The sequence below is a fragment of the Crinia signifera genome, chromosome 8 (assembly GCF_055691185.1).
Source record: "Crinia signifera chromosome 8, ASM5569118v1, whole genome shotgun sequence".
NCBI lineage: Eukaryota > Metazoa > Chordata > Amphibia > Anura > Myobatrachidae > Crinia > Crinia signifera.
Window position 1 is genome coordinate 119,441,103 of NC_139224.1, and position 21,136 is coordinate 119,462,238.

The window sequence follows — 21,136 nt, forward strand, 5'->3', positions numbered from 1 at the left end:
ACCTGCTTGTGGCAGCTGAATTTGGGAGAACCGATAATAATAATAATATATGCAGGTTTCTAAGTGGTAAAAGTAGAGAAAGTGCTAAAAATAAAAAAAATCACTGTCCTCCTTAATCCATAACCATCCCCAGACCATTTAGTCTGTTTTAGCCATAGAAACTTGGGGGAAACACACATTTAGAAACAGAAATAGATGCTACAGTAAATATCTAGTTAAGCAGTTCAAGGCAAATGATAAAACTAACATTAAAGATATACAGTAGCATCACTGAAGAAACTGGAGAAATTGTAAAATAAGATTATGATGTGTGTTGAGTGATCTGTCATGGCCTGTGTTCTCTGGTGTGAGAACACTGGTGATGACTAGATATATTCTGCAGGCTTGAATGATCTAGCCTGGTGATAGTGATGTGTGAGATCATGCATCGCCATTGCTGTGGGGCATACACAGTAAGTGATTTGTACTTAGGGAGTTATTCTGGTTGAGTCCACCAAACCCCCGCAAATCAGATGCCAAGCCACCCACCCCCTTACTATGTGTGTTCGCACGCAGGGCCTGCAATTGGATGTTTAACATAAACATCCATTCGCAATCTGTGGGTGAACACCCACATCCTTTGATGGTCGCCTACCATCAAATGATGTGGAATGTGCACGCATATCTAAGTGACCCTCACTTAGAACCGACCAGAATAACCCCCTTAATTTCTAAGCAATCTAGCCAGATTGCTTAGAAATTAAGATTAAATCGCCTCATGTGAATGCCCCATAAGTGTTCCTCATAGATGAGTAAAGGAAACTGAAAACCAATTCCATAATGTACAGTAATGCTTCACCAAGTTTTAGTGTTAAATGCTACATTTACATACGTGCTTATTAGCCAGATCTGACAGGTTTGTATAAAGTATCCATTAAGAGAGAGGCACAGCCACATAGTTAACAGGGGATATCCTATTACCTGCAATAGCTGTCCATGGGTAACAGGCTTGATCATGGTTATATAATTAGCCCCTATATGATGGCAGAAGCCGCGGGTGAAAACACACAAGTTTCAATGAACTAGGGATGTGCACCGACCACTTTTCGCGTTTTGGGTTTTGAGTTCTGATTACCTTCAGGTTTTGGGTTTTAATCGGTTTTGCCAAAACGTTTTGGTTGTTTTTTAAAAAGGCATAAAAACTACCAAAAACGCAGGTTGATTGTGTTTTTTTGCTCCTATGGTATTATTGACCTCAATAACATTAATTTCCACTAATTTCCAATCTATTCTGAACACCTCACACCTCACACCTCACATTATTGTTTTTAGGGCAAGAGATTGCACCGAGGTAGCTGTATAACGATGCTGAGCCACACAAGTGTGCGGCTCAAACACGTGGCTCATCTAGGAGTGGCACTGCAGAGGCAGACAGGGTGGCAGTTTGGCAAACTAGGCCCCAAAAACGATCTGGCTTGATCGTGTTTACCACCAGCCGAGGATCAGTGGGCGATTGGTGCAGCACTGAGTTGGTCTGCGAGTGTGCTGTGTATCTTTTCTTATCAGTTTAATATCTAATAAGACCACTATCTGGCTTGATCGTGTTGTTTACCACCAGCCGAGGTCCAGTGGGCGATTGGTGCAGCAATCAATTACTCTCAGCAGTAGGATTGGTCAGCTATGTGAATGATTATAATTTATTATTACCACTGTATTGAATGCAATCAGTTGTATGCGTTTAAAGACAAGTCCAGTTACCCCATGAATGACTCTAGGCAGTGGGATTAATGAATGGTGATGGTTTGATTGTGTTGTTTACCACTAGCCAAGGAGCAGTGGGCGATTCGGCAGCATTCTGCGGGCAGTGGCAGAAACGCTCCTGTCACTTAGACAATCTGGTTGTGTGATGCAGGGTGAGAGTGGCATCGATGGACTCCCATAGTAATGCAGGGTGAGAAGGGAGGTGGCGGACTCCCATAGTAATGCAGGCTGAGAGTGGCAGTGGCAGACTCCCAGAATAATGCAGGGTGAGAGTGGCAGTGGCAGTCTCCCGGAATAATACAGGGTGAGAGTGGCAGTGGCGGACTCCCAGAATAATGCAGGGTGAGAGCGGCAGTGGCGGACTCCCAGAATAATGCAGGGTGAGAGCGGCAGTGGTGGACTCACATAATAATGCAGGGTGAGAGCGGCAGTGGCAGACTCCTGGAATAATGCAGGGTGAGAGTGGCAGTGGCAGACTCCCGGAATAATGCAGGGTGAGAGCGGCAGTGGTGGACTCCCAGAATAATGCAGGGTGAGAGCGGCAGTGGCGGACTCCTGGAACAATGCAGGGTGAGAGCAGCAGTGGGAGACTCCCAGAATAATGCAGGGTGATAGCGGCAGTGGCAGACTCCCGGAATAATGCAGGGTGAGAGCGGCAGTGGCGGACTCCCGGAATAATACAGGGTGAGAGTGGCAGTGGCGGACTCCCAGAATAATGCAGGGTGAGAGCGGCAGTGGCGGACTCCCAGAATAATGCAGGGTGAGAGCGGCAGTGGTGGACTCCCATAATAATGCAGGGTGAGAGCGGCAGTGGCAGACTCCTGGAATAATGCAGGGTGAGAGTGGCAGTGGCAGACTCCCGGAATAATGCAGGGTGAGAGCAGCAGTGGTAGACTCCCAGAATAATGCAGGGTGAGAGCGGCAGTGGCGGACTCCTGGAACAATGGAGGGTGAGAGCAGCAGTGGCAGACTCCCGGAATAATGCAGGGTGATAGCGGCAGTGGCAGACTCCCGGAATAATGCAGGGTGAGAGCGGCAGTGGCGGACTCCCGGAATAATGCAGGGTGAGAGTGGCAGTGGTGGACTCCCAGAATAATGCAGGGTGAGAGCGGCAGTGGCGGACTCCTGGAACAATGCAGGGTGAGAGCAGCAGTGGCAGACTCCCAGAATAATGCAGGGTGATAGCCTCAGTGGCAGACTCCCTGAATAATGCAGGGTGAGAGCGGCAGTGGCGGACTCCAGGAATAATGCAGGGTGAGAGCGGCAGTGGCGGACTCCAAGAAAAATGCAGGTTGAGAGCGGCAGTGGTGGACTCCCATAATAATGCAGGGTGAGAGCGGCAGTGGCAGACTCCTGGAATAATGCAGGGTGAGAGCGGCAGTGGCAGACTGCCGGAATAATGCAGGGTGATAGCGGCAGAGGCGGACTCCTGGAATAATGCAGGGTGAGAGCGGCAGTGGCAGACTCCCAGAAAAATGCAGGGTGAAAGCGGCAGTGGCGGACTCCCAGAATAATGCAGGATGAGAGCGGCAATGGTGGACTTCCAGAAAAATACAGGGTGAAAGCGGCAGTGGCGGACTCCCAGAATAATGCAGGGTGAGAGCGGCAATGGTGGACTTCCAGAAAAATACAGGATGAAAGCGGCAGTGGCGGACTCCCAGAATAATGCAGGGTGAGAGCGGCAGCGGTGGACTCCGGGAATAATATAGGGAATATCATCTGCATTACAGTGTCTGTGACACACTCATGTATCAGTTATCAGTGATTAAGGTACAGTGCCTACATTAACGACACTGCAGAATGGCTTCCCGGAGACACCTGTAACACCCTATTGAGCACAGGCGGCGACCAGCCGAGGAGCAGTGGGCAATTGGTGCAGCAATTAATTACTCTCATTAGTGGAATGCAAACAGTTGTATGCATTTAAAGACAAGTCCCACATATGAATGACTCTCAGCAGTAGGATTAATGAATGGTGATGCAAGATGGAATTGTCCTTGGGTCCTCCCACCCACCCTTATGTTGCGAAAATAGGACATGCACACTTTAATAAACCAACCATTTCAGCGACAGGGCCTAAAAAACTGTGGCTGAAATGATTGGTTTGTTTGGGCCCCCACACAATATAATCTGTCTCTACAGCGACAAGATTTCATTGTCACTCGTCATCCTCCTCCTCTTCTGATTCCTCGCCCCTTTCAGTGTGTACTTCCTCAGCCTCACAAATTATCAATTCGTCCCTGCTGGACTCCACAATCACAGGTCCCGTTATAATCTCTGGAGGCAATTCCTAGTCTTCATTGAATAATTGATAATTCATTTTTATAAACATTATCTTCTCCACATTTTGCGGAAGCAACCTCCATCGCTGCTCACCGACCAGGTTCCCCACTGCACTAAAAACACTTTCGTACACACTGGAGTGGGGACAACTCAGGTAAAATAGTGCCAGTTTGTACAGGGGCTTACAAACTGCCTTTTTTTCCTGCCAGTACAGGTAAGGACTGTCTGACATGTCTACTTGGATGCTGTCACCAAAGTAATCCTGCACCACATTTTCAATGGTGACAGCATCCAATGCACCAACAGTAGACATGTCAGCAATCGTTGCCAGGTCCTTTCATTCGGACCAGCTGTCCAAACTCCCTCCTGCCTGCCCTGCATCCCCGCCAGCAGGTTGTATGGGAAATTGCAGCTGTTTCCTCGCAGGCACAGGTGTGGGAGAAAATTAAGGAGGAGCTCTGGCCATGTCACGGTCCCCTTCAGATGACAATCTCCTGGCCAGCAGGTCTTTGACTGACCACCCTCGTATCCTGGCAAAGCATATAGAGGGCTTCATCCACAAGAGCGACGTGCTTTGCGGAATCGCTACACTTTAGCTCCTCCTTCACTTTCTCCAGCTGCTTCTGCAACAGCCTGATCAGGGGAATCACCTGACTAATGCTGGCAGTGTCGGAACTTACTTCACGTTTGGCTAGTTCAAATGGCTGGAGAACCATCCACAACACGGAAATCAGCCTCCACTGTGCTTGAGTCAGGTGCAGCCCCACTCCTCTGCCTTTGTTGTAGGTGGCCGTGTCGGCTTGAATGGCCTTTTGCTGCTCCTCCATCCTCTGCAGCATATAGAGGGTGGAGTTCCAGCACATTACCCTCTCTTGTTTAAGCTGATGGCAGGGCAGGTGGAGGAGTTTTTGCTGCCGCTCCAGCCTTTAGCAGGCAGTGGCAGAATGTCGAAAGTGTCCGCAAATTTCAAGCATCTCCTGCATGCTCCTGTCACTTCTGATGAAATGCTGCACCACCAAATTTATTGTGTGGCAAAACATGGCACGTTTTGGAATGCCCGCACAATGTTACTGGCATTGTCTGACACCACAACTCCCCAGGAGAGTCTAAGCCACTGGAAGATGATTTCCCTCAGTTTCTCTAAGAGCTTGTCGGCGTTGTGCCTCTTCCTGAAACCAGTGATACACAGCGTAGCCTGCGTTGGAAGGAGCGGGCATGCAGGAGATGCTGCTGCTGCGGAAGGTCTACCCAGTGGGGTGTCACAGTCATATAGTCCTTAGTTTGCCCTGATTCACTTGTCCACATGTCCATAGTTAAGTGGACAGTGGTTACAGCCGCATTTTTCAGGGCAATGAGGACACTTTTTCTGACGTCCTTGTACATTGCGGGTATCACTTGCCTAGTGATGTGGAATCTAGACGGATTTGGTACTGGGGACACAATACCTCCATCAACCGTCTAAATCACACTCCACTGATGGCAGATACCGGATGCTCGTCTAACACCAACATAGCTGTCAAGGCCGCAGTTATCCGCTTTTCCATATGATGACCGCTGTCGTATTTCATCCTCATGGCAAATGACTGTTGTACCGTCAATTGCTTAGTGAAAGATGTAGCGGTCTTACGACTTCCCCTCTGGGATGATGACCGACTCCCAGCAGCAACAGCAGCAGCGGCTGTAGTAGGCGTAGAGCTGCAGGATCCTCCGGAGGAATCTCGGATAGAAGGGGAGTCAGTCATGCTGGAGACATGGCCTGCAGGACCCCTCCCGATAAGGATCGAGGAGGAGATTGATGAGGATGGAGTTGGTGGTGTGATTTTTAGGCGCTTCGCTCCAACAGGAGAACTAATGGATTTAGGTATCCCTGGACTGCTAGCCGCAGTTCCTGAACTAAACACTGATTTATGAAGGGTCTTCAGGTGACGTATAAGGGAGGATGGGCAAGATCCTTACCCCTGCTTATTGGAGCGTTACATAAGCTACATATGGCAATACATTTATTGTCCGGATTCAGATAAAAAAATTCCAGACCGTAGAGGAGGATTTATTGATCCTCTGCTCAGGCATGACGATGGGCTTTTTCATCCCATGGACAACAACTGTTTTCCCCCCTGGTGCCTCATTTAAGCAAACCACCTCAGCATCCTCCTTATCAACTTCCTCCTCCATTTCCAGTTCCAGCTACATCAATATCCTCCTCTCAGTCTACAACATTGACACGATTATCTAAATCAGGAACTGCACTGTGGGTGATCCTTCCAGCATATGCAGAGGGAGTGCTGAAAATGGTGGAAGGAGCGATGGGAAGGTCAGGCATCGCAACTTTCAACCCCTTGGACTCTCCTTGGGGGTTTGTGATAACATGTCTTCTTTATAGTGTTCCCGCTAGGATATTTTAGCAGGGTGCTGTGCAATGCCCAATTTTTGAAGGGCAAAATGCACCCTGCCCCTCTAGCACTGCCCCACTAAAACAGCCTGGTGCCGGCCCGATGGTTTGCACGGGGTAGCCCAGCGCCACCGTGGACGGCGATGACTGGCGCTTCCTCAGCAGCTCAGCAACTGACCGGGACCACCCCTTTACATGATGATGCGGCCCGGGCACGCCCCTTTTGTGACATTGGCAGCCTGGGACTGCCTACAACTGTGATGTTGGAGGGCCCGGTCCCCCCCCATTGCGCTGCCCCCGTGCAGCGGCGCCCTGCCCCCAAAAATTCCTAGAGGTAACACTACTTTAGTAGGCAGAGATATTTGTTGTGTTTTTGATGACAGCTGAAATCTCTTCAAATTTCTAAAGGGGGGGGGGGGGAGTAGGAGGGCTTGCATGGTCATGTGTAGTTGAATCACCAGTCATGAATACAGGCCAGGGCCTTAACCATTCCTTGCCACTCCTTGTCATAAATGGCACATTGCCAATTTTACGTTTCTCCTCCAATAATTTGAATTTATTTTTTCTGGTCCTCCTTTGACTCAACTTTGGCTTTTTGGATTTTACGTGCCCCGTACTTTCACACTAAACATCGGCCTTGGCAGACGACGTTGATGGAATCTCATCATCTATGTCATCATTACTACTTGCATTTGCAGCACATTCAGAAGTAAGAGGAAGCAGCCCTTCATCTTTCCCTAATTGATTCTCCATATTTTGCATCTCCATTATTTTTGTGGAGTTATGCAATATAATATTACACCGCAGCACAGCACCACTGGAGTGCAAGTATATATGGCAGTAGATGCAACAATAAAGAGGTATTTATTTTATATACGATTATACGGTACTCAATCAATTAGGTCCCACCAGAAAGATATACGGCAGTAAATTATGCACCACCCAAAAAATATACGGTAGTCAATTTATAATTACGCACCACCAGAAAGACATATGGTAGTCAATTACGCACCACCAAAAAATTATACGGTAGTCAATTTATAATTACGCACCACCAGAAAGATATACTGTATGGTAGTCAATTCCGCACCACCAAAAAATAATACGGTAGTCAATTTATAATTATACACCACCAGAAAGATATACGGTAGTCAATTACGCATCACCAAAAAATTATATGGTAGTCAATTACGCACCACCAAAGATATTATAAATACGGCATTATAATTAATATGCACCAGCAGAGATATTATTTTAATTACTAGATGCACCAGTACACTGTAAATGTATTCATATTTTTATTTATGTCAGACTCAGTAGTACAGTAGATGCACCAGCAGAGAATATGTACTAGTTATGTAAGGCTGTATAAACCAGCAGTGGGGTATTATTAATTATACAGCAGATGCACAAGCAGACTGGTATACAAGTGGTTAAGTTTAACAACAGTGCTGCAGCACACTGCAGTCATATACACAATGGCTGATATAAGGCTGTAAAAAAATACACCAGCAGGGGGGTAATATTAATTATACAGCAGAGGCATAAGTAGCAGACTGGTATAGAAGTGGTTAATAAGTTTAACAGTGCTGCACACTGCAGTCATATACACATGTCTGATCCTGATGTACAGTATAAGCCAATGCTGTAAAAAATACACCAGCAGGGGGGGGGGGGGGGGTATTATTACAGCAGATGCACAAGCAGACTGGTATACTAGTGGTTAAATAATATACACATGGCAATCATAAGCATGTATGATTGAAGTGATGGGCTGGCGCCTGGCAGCCAGCCCCTGGCAGTGCAGCAGAGTCACACCGCCAGAGAGCAGACAGTCGCACTAGGCACTGGCAGTCGCCCAAGCAGAAAATAAAACACAGCTCTTCTTAAGCCTAACCTAAATAACTAAACTGCGCACACAGACTATCCTACTCCTAACCAGCTCAAATCACGAGTGAAAAATGGCGCCGGATCTCGCGAGAAGCCGGTGCCGGGCAATGACTTTAGCCCGCGCCCCCAGATCTGAGTCAGGTGGGAAGCTCCGAGCGCCGCTCGAATCCGGGCTCGGATTGATGGCGTCCGTGTGGGCTTGGATCTGGCAAATCCAAGCCCGCACATCTCTACAATGAACCTGTGTTTAAAAAAAAAAAAATATTTTATTGGACAATATAATAGGATATCCCTAAACAAATATCAGTGAAACTGCGAAAAACAGATGGTTTCCGCTCCCGATATTTTAAAAGGAATAATCAGATTTCCCCAATGACTTCACCACTGAACGTAGTTGATTTCTAAAAACAAAGCTACTTGTATAGTGTAGTATTATATGAAGACCATGCCTGGAGTGTAACAGGAAAGTACACAGAAGCAGCACGCAAACATGTCATTCCTTTGTCTGCAATTTGTTTTTCTGCCTTCATAATGTACGTTGAAAAACACTCTGACATCAATTGCTTTGGAATGTTCGTGACAGAATACTCACTTAGCCTTATTATATTTTAATGGGGGTGTGAGGATCTGCGCTCAGAGTGAATAATAAGTGGCTGACAGTAGTGTTGGATGAAAGCAGTTTTATTATCACTGACAATGTATCCAATAACGCTGCGTGCAGCTGGGGTGTAAGGGGTTAAGAAGCAAAAAAGTGGTAAGGGAAAACAATGGAGGGGGTTAATCTGTGCTGCTGGGGCAAGCACACAGATAAGGTGGGGTGGTGGCAGTCAATGGGAAGAAAGAAAAAGTCACAATGCAGATGCGCAGGTCAGTGGTGCGGGGGGCTGGCGTCCCGTACCGCCCGCAGTGCACTTTACCTGTCCTCGCCGGGGATGCTTGTCCTCTATTCTTCTTCTTCTTACTGGCTCCGTCACACCTCGGCTGAATCGGCGCCTTGTCCGCACGATTCGCCGGCTTCCACGGCTGCTGCACAGACGGGACTTCCGGGTTGAAGTCTCGCGGGATTCGCGTCTGGTACCGTCTGCTGCAGTTGCCGTGCGCTCGACTCCCAGATACTCCCTGAAGAAGACCCCAAACGGTCGCAACGCGTTGGAGTTCACAGCCACATCTACAGGACATATCTAGTCTCCTCCCGGCTGGGAGTCGAGCGCACGGCAACTGCAGCAGACGGTACCAGACGCGAATCCCGCGAGACTTCAACCCGGAAGTCCCGTCTGTGCAGCAGCCGTGGAAGCCGGCGAATCGTGCGGACAAGGCGCCGATTCAGCCGAGGTGTGACGGAGCCAGTAAGAAGAAGAAGAATAGAGGACAAGCATCCCCGGCGAGGACAGGTAAAGTGCACTGCGGGCGGTACGGGACGCCAGCCCCCCGCACCACTGACCTGCGCATCTGCATTGTGACTTTTTCTTTCTTCCCATTGACTGCCACCACCCCACCTTATCTGTGTGCTTGCCCCAGCAGCACAGATTAACCCCCTCCATTGTTTTCCCTTACCACTTTTTTGCTTCTTAACCCCTTACACCCCAGCTGCACGCAGCGTTATTGGATACATTGTCAGTGATAATAAAACTGCTTTCATCCAACACTACTGTCAGCCACTTATTATTCACTCTGAGCGCAGATCCTCACACCCCCATTTACATTACTATTTTAAAAGGGCAGCCCCCCTTTTCCGAGGACCAGCGGCTCGAGTGTTTATCCATAGTGGAACTAGCGCCAACCACAAAAACCAAGTGCATTATTATATTTTAATACTTAAACAAAGCATTTCTCAGTCTGCAAAGAGCACAGAAGATTTACACAGCGTGGTAAGACTCAAAACTTGTATTTATAAATTTCGATGTGATTTCTGGTACAGATTTATTGTCTGTGTGGTCAAGAAAATATGAGACACATAGAGATGACTGCTGCAAGCAGCACCATATGGGATCAGCTTATTTTGGCAAAGTCAGTCTCTTGTTACTCTTCCAGTGCCCTGGTGTTAAAAGGCAATGTGAGCAATGTGAAACTTATTTGACCCTGGAGGGCATACAGAGATATCGCTGTACAGTACCACACTACCACCACTTTTGTTAATTACCATTTCCTTCTTCTAATTCGTTTTTTGACATAAGCATGTGAGGACAAAGAGCACGCCTTTCCCCTGCGAAATACAGACAACCACCCACCATTAGAACATAGACTATTGCCCTGTATGGCCCAGCATCACTACTGTTATCTCCTTCCCAATTCTCAGATGGCTCTCAGCTAAAGGGCAGCCCATTATTCAATCAAAGAAGGTTGATGTGGAACCACTGTATCCAGATATAGCACAATGACAATCTTGAATTCCAAAATGGGTTGCCTCTTCCAACTGAGGCTTCCAAATTGCCTTCTGGATCCAATCACTTGCCCAACCAAATATGTAGCTTGGGGTCTTGATGCAACAGGTCACGGTACTAAGGATGATGCCAAGATAATGCCATTCACCACACCATGCCCCTCCCGCATGAAAAACACTTCCAACCCAGTATCGCTAGGGAGGCATAAGGAAAATGTTCCCATGCATAGAATTAATTGTTTTAAAATATTGTAGATAGAAAAATAATAGAACTAGTTATCGGGCTCACACTGTGAGATTTCAGGGCATTTTCTAAGCGGTCTGACTTAATTTAACTAGAAAATACGCCTACAACACTCCGTGTAGAGGCCATTGCGATGCACAGCCCCGCGTGTTGCTATTAAGATCCAGCATGCTGAATACATCTAGTTAGATAGACAGGGCCAGGAGAAGTTCTCACAGGAGAACACAGGTCCTGACAGATCACTCAGCACACATTGCTGTGCAGCGCTGTATGTTGAGTGATCTTGCTGAGCGATCTAGCAGCGCTCAGATCATTCAGAAAAATCTCTACGTGTGTAGGCCCCATTAGAGTACAGTTTCCGCGGTAGGTTTTCAAAAGTTACTTTCTGTCTGTTTGACTTACAACTACCATATCTTTCTGTGTTGTTCATGAAGTTTCAAATATCCTACTTTAATTTTATGGGAGATAAAAATTCCCCTTGTACAAAAACATGTAAAGAGCAGAAAACTTACTTTCTCTAATGGACTTTCTACCCGGGGAATGCTGATCATAGGCATCTGAGCCAAATTGTCAATGGGTGATTTTTGCTGTTCCGTTTGTCGTCCCTTAAAATTATTTACCACACAAACAACCTTAAAAAAAATAGAAAGAAAATGACATGATATATTATAAATACTCATATAGAAAAAGAAACTACAATATAAATCAATTTACCATAAGTGCTCAATCCTGCGAACCAACTGTATGTTTATAGTGTAACAGTATTAGATGAAGTGACACATGCCAGAAATATAAAACACATAGGAATTCCACTAATACTGCATGTGTTCTATTTTGTTGTGACTTGTTTTTGTGGATTTTGTATCAGTTTTTTCGGTACTTGTTTCCTAGCACGGCGCCACCGATTTTAATTGTATGCAATCGGGTTGAAAAAATTGGGTCAATCGCACTGCATGCGATGCGATTGACCCGACCGACCCGATTTTTTACATTGTAACCAATGTTAAATGGTCCCTGAGACCCGATTTTACATTGCCCCAAAGGTAAATACCCCCCAGACCCCATTTTTCGTGGAATTGAATCTATAGAGTGTGGCGAGCGCAGCAAGCCCGAAGCGTGGCGATTACAGTGAGCCCCGCGAGGGGACGCGCATTACTTCAGACGAATTACGCATCCCCTCGCGGGGTTCGCTGCGCTCGCCACGCTTCGGGCTCGGTGGCTCGCTGCGCTCGCCACACTTTGAAACAAGTACCGTTTTTTCTTACTAGTCTCCAGTACCCTAATTTTAATGCTTATATCAATGTTTCATTAGATGATATAAAAAATATTATAATATAGTGTAAATGTTTTTTTTTTATTATTAAGATAATAGCATTTATTTGCATACCTTATTGGGCCCATACGTCAAGCAGGTATTGGGGCTATTCGCCATTCTTCTGATGCCTGGGTTGGAAGATTGACGAAATCACCATGTTGGATATCTTCGATTCGCTAATTGGGCCTAATACAGATGCGTTTGGAGTTGCTATCACTGCTGCTTCCTATGATAGGGATTTATGGTGATACAGCCGGAGGCGTTTTTTAGGCTTGGGCCACACATATCGGCCAAATGGGTCCTCCTGCTTGACCGCAAAGAGCCTGTCTACTATGCAGCCGCCAACATTAGTGGTGGGGTCACAGCCGCCGCTGCTGTAGGACCAAACTGTGGGATTGTGGGAAGAACACATATATTACAATGTTGCAATACTGTGCTGCACTCTGTAATACCAGAAATCCTGTACTACAGGATCCGGCCCCACCACTGTGTGTGACCCCACACAGCCTCCTTGCGGCCAAGCGTGACCCGCTGTTCTGGACCCACTTGGCCATTATGTGTGACTAAGCACTTACAACTAGATACCTCCTGCTGCAGTAGTGATCCGACCTGGATCCTAGGATGCAGAATTTATTATTTTATTACCAGTTATATATATAGTGCACCCATATATTCCACAGTGCCATTCATATCAGTAGCTGACCCAGTGGAGCTGACAATCTAATATTCCCTACCCTTTATCTCCATCCAAGGATTAGTAAATAGACTCCTACTGCGTATGCCAAATCACAACCAAATAATAAAAAAGATGGTACTGTACAGATGTTTGAGCTAATAAATAAATACATTAACACGTGCGACTGTATGTAACCTGTCCACGAAACCTTTGCTCATTAGAATGTCAAAGCATCTCTGCCTGTGTAGTCTGGTGGCATTTTCAACTTCCACGGACTTTGTCCATGTTTTACAGACAGTATAGTACATGTCATACATACAGTAGCACAATAGCTTCATAGTTGCTGTCGTTATTTATTTAATGGTTTAAAATATTTTATTTATGAATCAGCTTGAATTATTTGTTTGATTCTGAGCATGTTCCTTTCTATGTGGAATTTGTACAACCTTACCATGTTTGTTGTGTGCTCTGGTTTCCTCCCACAATTCAAAAACCTAATGGTAGTTTATTTGGTGTGTGTGGTAATACGCTCCAATGGAGCAGAGGCTGGTATGTTATTGCTTATTTCTACCGCACTGCATAAAACGATTGGATCTTTCTAACAAAACAATAATAATCATGAAAGGTTTATTGGCCTGCAAACTGAAAAGTGAATCCAAGATGCAGAGATTAGCAAGACAAAGCAGTCCTTCGTAATGCTAGCTTCGGATGAATTGATCCTTCTCTAATCTTATTGCTGCAATAAGCAGTATTTGTACATGATTATTGCTATTTGGAATAAGTATGTGCACCTTTATAATGTCCAGTTCTATTCATTAAAAAGACTCATGAAGAGTATGGCATAAATTGTTTTTTATCTAGAACACTCCAGTTCTATAAATACCTACCAGAAACACAGCTATTGATATTCCAATGAGAAAGCCAGCTACGACATCTGACCAATGATTGCGGTATTCTGCCACCCTGTTTATTCCAGTGAGAAATGCCAGACACATCAAGCCAAGGCATAAGACAGGCTTCGCAAGTCGTGTCCCTTTGGTTTTAATTGTGCTGGTAATATACATCTGAAAATAGAAACAAGAAATCATAAGGTCATTAGATAATATAACAGAAAAATAGAATTAAAGTAATACTTATTTAAAAAAGGATTGGAGTTTGCCTTATACAAATACTTAGATGATGAGTTCATTTGGTTATACTGTTTGTACGCGAACACTTATACCACTTATACGCCACACTATATACAGTATCATTTTTGGCTAATATACATATAAAGTCATAGGAGATATAATTGATCATCACTTTATTGAAGTGAAGTGTAGTTAAGTTTGTAACAATTGTGACCGCATTTGCATATTGGCTTCATCATTCATGAAGTGCATAATGACCAAGTTCCACCAAAATACCCAATTTTTTAAAGTGGCTCTTCAGAGCTCAGGTTTGTGGAGGTCAAGATGGGAAGTGTGATACACAGGGGGTTATTCTCCTTTGAATGGTCCTCCGCGCGCATGCACAGAGAACGATGAATTGTTTGTGCGCATGCGCATTTTTGCTCATGTGCATGCACTGGTTGCACTAACCCAAGACTGGCATGGGACGGGGGATTCGCCCATGGGAACATCCAGCATTTCAAGGGCGTTTGATGAAAACGCTGGGCGTTCCCATCACCAGATGTCAGCTGCCCACCCAGTACCTGTTGAGTGTGCACGCAAAGTTAAGTGACCTGAAAGTCACTTAGATATGCGTTCACCTTCCACATCATTTGATGGTCGGCAACCATCAGATGATGTAGGTTTTACCCCATAGGCTGCGAATGGATGTTTTGACAAATGGCGGGCGGCATCTGGGGTACTTCATTCGCTGCCTTGCGAGTCAAACAGAATAAGGGCCACAGTCCTATCATACAGAATAAGGGCCACTGCATCCCACACCCACATCATCGGCCCATTAGCATGAGCACGTACGCTGGGCGTTCCCATATGCTGGAGGATCACCCCGCTTCCCCCCGCCCACAAGGATGGGTGCATGCACCCAGCAAACAGTTTGTTCGCCATGGGCGCACGCACCCTGCGTCTGCACATGCACAGAAATGACCATGCCCACGTGCAGACGCAAAACATCAGACCCCTTGCGAACAAAGGGGTCCATACGAACGGACCTGAATAAGGTCCTTAATGTTTTCAGCAACTCCGAGGTGCAGAAGATTTGGGCTCGTCCTATTCATGCTATACATGCAGCAGGTTTGGCACCTATTTTGCTGCTTCATATTGTGCGTCAGGGGAGAAGTACGTTTTTAGATGCACTCCAAAGAATGCAATACACGGCTAAACACAAGCAAAGTTTTATTTATTGAAATGGATGGTTCTGAAGTGGCAGGAGATTAGACTTGCCATGGTATGTTTATGTTGTGTACAGAAATGCCTCTTCTAATTTGTCCACATCTTGACACTGGAGCACGCTTCTAGTTTTCTGGGAGTTCTCAGAACACATACAGTACATCTTAATGTGTAATGAGCAGTCCATCTAGGCCCCCAGTGTAATACCAAGGGGTCTTGCAGAGCACACTTCATAATGAGATACAGTACATTTGTCTACTAGATCTGTTAAATGAATAAAAATGATTTTGGCAGGTAACATAATGTAATTCATACACTCATAAATAGTCTTGTTTATTGCCTCCATCATTTGGAGGCAGGCCATAAAATCAATTTACAGCACAAATTCCATTTAATGAACATTAATATGAATATTAATTATAGCTGTACATAATGAGAACTCCATTGCTTCCAGTAAAAACTAAACAGATAACTTATTTCTGTTCCCAAAAGCATCCCACGGCATACTGCTCCTAAATTCATCCATATTACACTGCTGTTCCAGAAATCCATATCTCCCATCAGTTCAGTGGCGTAGCAATAGCTCCGCAGACCCTGCGGTGGTTTGGAGGCAGTTGCTAAGTGTGGGTGCCGGGGGTCTGTGGGGGCTATTGTTTCTACATTCACGGGACCTGCAGATATTCCTGTCTGTGGTCCTGCTCTGCTCCTGTTGCGTTGTCATTAAAAATGCCCCTCACACAATGGCCACCCTCTCATAGCAGACAGATATTCAGGATGCTAGAGGAGGCAGAAGAATTCTAAACAACTGACTGCTATGAGGCAGCAGCCATTTTGCAAATTACTTTTTCATTGTAACAGTAGCAAGAGGAGCATTGGGACTGCAGACAGTGAGATCGCAGGTCCCGGATACATTACAGACCCAGAGGTAGCAGGCAGTGCGGTACGGAGGAGGGGGGGGGGGTTCAAACTTTTAGTGGTGGCGGGGGGGCTTAATTTTTAGTTACTGCATCAGTTCAATGCCAAATGACTCTAATGGGAATGGAGCTGAAAATGTTCAGGGGCCTATTATGAAAAGTGGAGGACTTGGGTCCAATGCCATGTAGGCATCTAGAACAAATACACTATAAGCCCCAATGTCACCCTAAATATCTAAAAGTATAAAAATTGCATAAATGTGTAAAACAGAAATGCAATTTTAATAATTAGGATTCATGGTCAACCATGTGGCCAGCTGGTGTCTGATGGTGGTCATCATGTTGTCACACAGATGGGACTGTTTTTATGTGGAGGCCTAGAGCTGGAGCTCCACTCCGTTATTCTTGCCTTGATTGCAAACCACTATTAGGGGAAAACTCAGGATTTCTTGAAAGGGGTTTTCAAATACATGAAACTGAAATTCACTGTGTCCTTGTTTTGCTTATCTCCAGAACTAGATGTAGCAACTTCTCGTATTAGGCAGGCTACATGAGATTTTACACTATAAAGATGACAACTGACACAAGGACGCCTGCAACTGTGTCCAACGCAGAATCAGAGGGATCCCGCCCCTTCAACAGACCCGACTTACTAAACAGACCCCACCTCCATGAGGGCTGCTTCCAGAAACTTCCCGGACTGGTTTTCCATCCCAATCCACTCCTGAATACAGAGAGCATTAGTGACTGACATGAAATACACAAAAGGAAATAATCTGAATCTGGCGCACTAACAGAAAGAAGTATATCTAAAATTGACCTTGTATTAATTCATATAAAAAAATCTGTATATAATCATCTACAGTATATATACAAATGTTGCAAATAAGTCCTGGTGCAATAGAACACTGATATTCTTCTTCACATTGCCATTTAGTACAGACAGCATTAGCGACCTCCATATAATACCTCGTAGATACAGGATGGTTGGCCACTGACTCATCCACCATATCTCCCCCACCTTATGCACCGATATCTCCAGCTTCAAACCCCCATCTTTCAGCCTAATCCCTCTCTGTGACTCTCAGCTATATCTCCCCGTGTGTCTCTCATGCTCATTCTACGTCATGTCTCACAGCCTTACTGTATGTCCCCACTGTGTCTCTTAGCCTCATGTCTACACCTCTTATCCTTATATCACCATGTGTCTCTGCTCCACCACCGTAATACTCCAGCACATATCCCTGTCTCTCCAGTACATTCCCCGTGCCTTCCTAGTCATATCATCCCTCACTGTGTCTATGCATCTCCAGCCCCCAGTCCCATATCTATTCCAATCCTTAATTTAAATGCTGGATATCTAATCTGCTGAATCTGTTCCACTCCGATAGCCACCATACAGATTTGCCCAGGAAAAAGGAAGCAGCAGCCTCCTCCCAACCAGGTCCCACCAATGCTGCTGCTGTCAGTGAGCAGGAGTGGTGCCATGCAAATACAGATTAAAGAGGGGTTATGAAGAATATTACTGTAGAGTATGGCCCTTTGTAAGGGTGAACTGCAAAATCCCTTTACCATACCAGATGGTAGTCTTTATTGCTGGACTATGGTACAATCCATAAAAACAGAACTGTCCCTCCAAATGCGTAATAGTTATAAAGTTATGAGTTATGAAGGGCCAAGTAATAGCCATTGATATACTTCCAATCTGGTTGTCTAATATGCAATGTGTAGCTCTTAAACTTGGTAATTAAACTCCTATTATCGTGTAGATTGTAATACTTCTTTCAAACATGCAACTCAGGAAGTACCCGGCATTTTGACTACTGGGTCATTTTACCAGGTGCAGCCTGCACCCTTTCACACTTACAGCAGCAAATTACCGGGTGAAGCAGTTCTACCTAGTCATTTGCTGAAAGACATGGGTTTTTCTTATGTCTAAAAGGGTCAACTCGGGTCGGAAGTCCCGGTCCTCAACCCAGGTAAAATGAAGGTTCGGAGACCCAGGTTTTAACACCCGGGTTGACAATTTCAGACATACCAAAATCCCAGGTTAATGCGCGTTCATATGGAAAAATCTGGGATTTTGGAGTATGTCTGAAAAGGGTATAAGCTTGCACGAAGGGCAATTTGAACAGTTTTTTAATATCCAATCTTTTTTACTACATTGTTTTTTTTTCCGATTGTAAAGCATTGTAGATTACGCTGGTGATATACAATCAATGTAAATTCAATGTGAATACATAAATGTTAATATATGGTAAGCTTCCATTTCTTTGTATTTTTTTTTTTTTTTTTTGTGAGCAAAAGGACAAATCGGAACAAATTGTTTGTGGTGTTTATGTTCATCTTATCAAAATGCAGAATACATTATATTTTAGTGTGTACATTGTAATCATCTAACTTTTGATCTTTGATGTTCTGCTCTCAATAACTGGGATAATGTTCAGGAAGACAATTTAATAAGAAAAGATGAATAAAAAGGTTTTCTCTTTTTTTTTTTTTTTTTTAACAAGAAGTGCCTACAGTTGCCATAGCAGCCACCCACATTTCAAAAACACAGAAAGGGAATGTTATTTGTGAAGCTGGAAAAAAAAATATTGTCATACTGAACTGCAGTATATTAAGCATGATAATCATATTTGCATATGGTTAAACCAGAGGGCATTTCACATACGTTCTTTATCATCATCCATCACTATTTGTGTTACATTGCCAGCTTACAGAGGCAATGGTAAAGACAGTACCTCCACAAAATCACATTAATGAAGGCAGACAGTACATGTTATAGAACAACCTATTTGTATTCTCAAGACTCCTAAAGTACTTGAGAGCTTGTCATACCAATGGTTTAAGTGTCCCTGGACAATGTCAAGTTCTTTCATGTTTTCTTATGGCCACACATTAAATGCAAATAAGCTCGCTGGTTACTATCAGTATTCTCTGACAGTACTGAATAGTGCAGTCATGCATCATGCACTGAAAAGGGCGCATGGTTGACTAGAAATGTTCTACCATCCTCCTTCTAGAACTGATGACAATGTAGCCTTTTAGCATGTTTCAGTAAAGAAAAAGATAACCATACAGGCCTGCTCTGCGCTCAATGCATATATTCATGGTAGCTGAGCAATGCTGCAACTCTGCATGTCTGAAAAGCCATAAAAAGGCATATGGTGCATGCAGGACATACTGTAGTATGCACATACTTGCCTACTTTTGAAAACTAGTTTCAGGGAGATTATAGATGGTAGCAGAATTTTGCACAGGGCCCCATTGAGGGGGCGTGTCATACTCCTCCCAAAGGGCGTGTCTAGTTCCACATACATCTTGGCTTTTTTTCTCAATTTGTCACAACATGTAAAACACGGCTTGGCTGTTTTTTCAAATGTAGCAAGTGGATGGATTCTGAAAATTGTTTGCAGCAGTAGAGTAATAGAAATTGTTAGAAAAATCACAAAGCGTGGCTTTTGCAGAGTCCAAGGTGTGCCAAATTGTGCCATACATGGCGCAATAAAACCAAGATGTATGTGGACACATCTGTATATGGAAAGATTGTGAAAAGAGATTGTAAACGTGGCACCTAGAAACGTGGGTGTGTACTGCTACATCTGAGATGAATCTTGTAAAATGACTTATATCTAAGTCTAGATGAGCCCCAAAGCAGTTATTAAGAGCTACTATACTTGGTAAAGTGCTGGGAAATGGTGCAGATTATTAAATGTAAATGTATATATCTCTCATTCCTTTTTCCCCAAAAAATGTAACAGTGTAATGTGGGCTAGGTGAAATAAGGGAGATTTCTAGACTAATCAGGGAGAGAGGGAGATTGCTGCTATTTCAGGGAGTCTCCTGCAGAATGCAGGAGGGTAGGCAGCTATGAGTATGCACCAAGAAGCTGCTGTGATGGAGATGCACAGGGAAAAATTTACTAAGATGGGAGTTCTATTTCAGATGGGATGTTGCTAAGGGCAACCAATCAGATACTATCCATTGTCTTTTAGAAGGTGCTGAATAAAAAGGAAGTCGATTTTGATTGGTTGCCCATAGCAACATCCCATGTGAAATAGAACTCCCATCTTAGTAAATATCCCCTACAGTATCAGAAATGTTGTAGAAAATAATGGATGTTCCTGGGACATGGCTAGAAATACACAATGAAATTGTCCAGTCTGTGGGTGTATTTTGGGAGTTTCACAGGCATGTCAGTGAAAGCGTAAAAGACGCAGACATACAGATGCAGACATACAGTAGGAAGCTATACTTAGACAGAGAACCAATAGGGGGGCCATCCTGCACCCAGTTCTACAATACTTACATTTCTGGAGCCCTGCATCGAATGTAACGCTGCATACATCACTGGGGAAATGTTGCAGCAGCCATTCTCTAGCATTTTACACATGCACAGAGTAGAAATATTCCCAGAGAGACCTGTGTATGTGCAGTGCACTGTGGGACAGCCCCAGAGTCTAATAACTATCATGTAGCCCAACTTCTGTCTAGAGAAGAGGGGTCTGGGCAGGGACTGTAAGTTTTGATGAAGCAATCAATGACGGCATCTAAGGATGTAACAACCTGTATTACTCTGTGCATGGACCCCCAAAGTTTGGAGGAACATTACTAACGAACCATTTAAAATGATCTTTTCAGACAGATGGCATCTGTACCTTCACTGTACAGATAATATTTTAAAAACCACAGTACTCACACTGACTATTGTAATCCACTAAAGCAATGGTTCTCAAACTGTGGGTCCAGACCCCAAAGTGGGCCCCGACCATCTCAGCATGGGGTCGTGACTCCAAGTTGCTGACCATCAGGCTGATGACTTTTCTCATCTCAGTCACTGATTCGAAGATTCTGAAAAGTCTGTTGAAATCTGTTATTTTAGACTCCTCCCATCATCTTGTTCCTCCACAATGCTGCCATGTATGTGCTGTCTGCTGCCTACACAGGTGATGTGATGGCCTTCTGC

At 44.7% G+C, this 21,136-nt stretch overlaps 1 protein-coding gene across 3 annotated transcripts in view; it reads right to left on the reverse strand.

The window, feature by feature from the left end:
• PLPPR5 (phospholipid phosphatase related 5) overlaps nucleotides 1–21,136 on the reverse strand; it is a 281,612-nt gene that overhangs the window by 54,114 nt on the left and 206,362 nt on the right. For all 3 annotated transcript variants that reach the window (XM_083157061.1, XM_083157062.1, XM_083157063.1), the window contains exons 4-5: nucleotides 13,805–13,981; nucleotides 11,439–11,558 (exon numbers count right to left, since the gene is read on the reverse strand). In XM_083157061.1, the coding sequence (XP_083013187.1) occupies nucleotides 11,439–11,558; nucleotides 13,805–13,981 (297 nt within the window). The remainder of the gene's footprint in view (nucleotides 1–11,438; nucleotides 11,559–13,804; nucleotides 13,982–21,136) is intronic.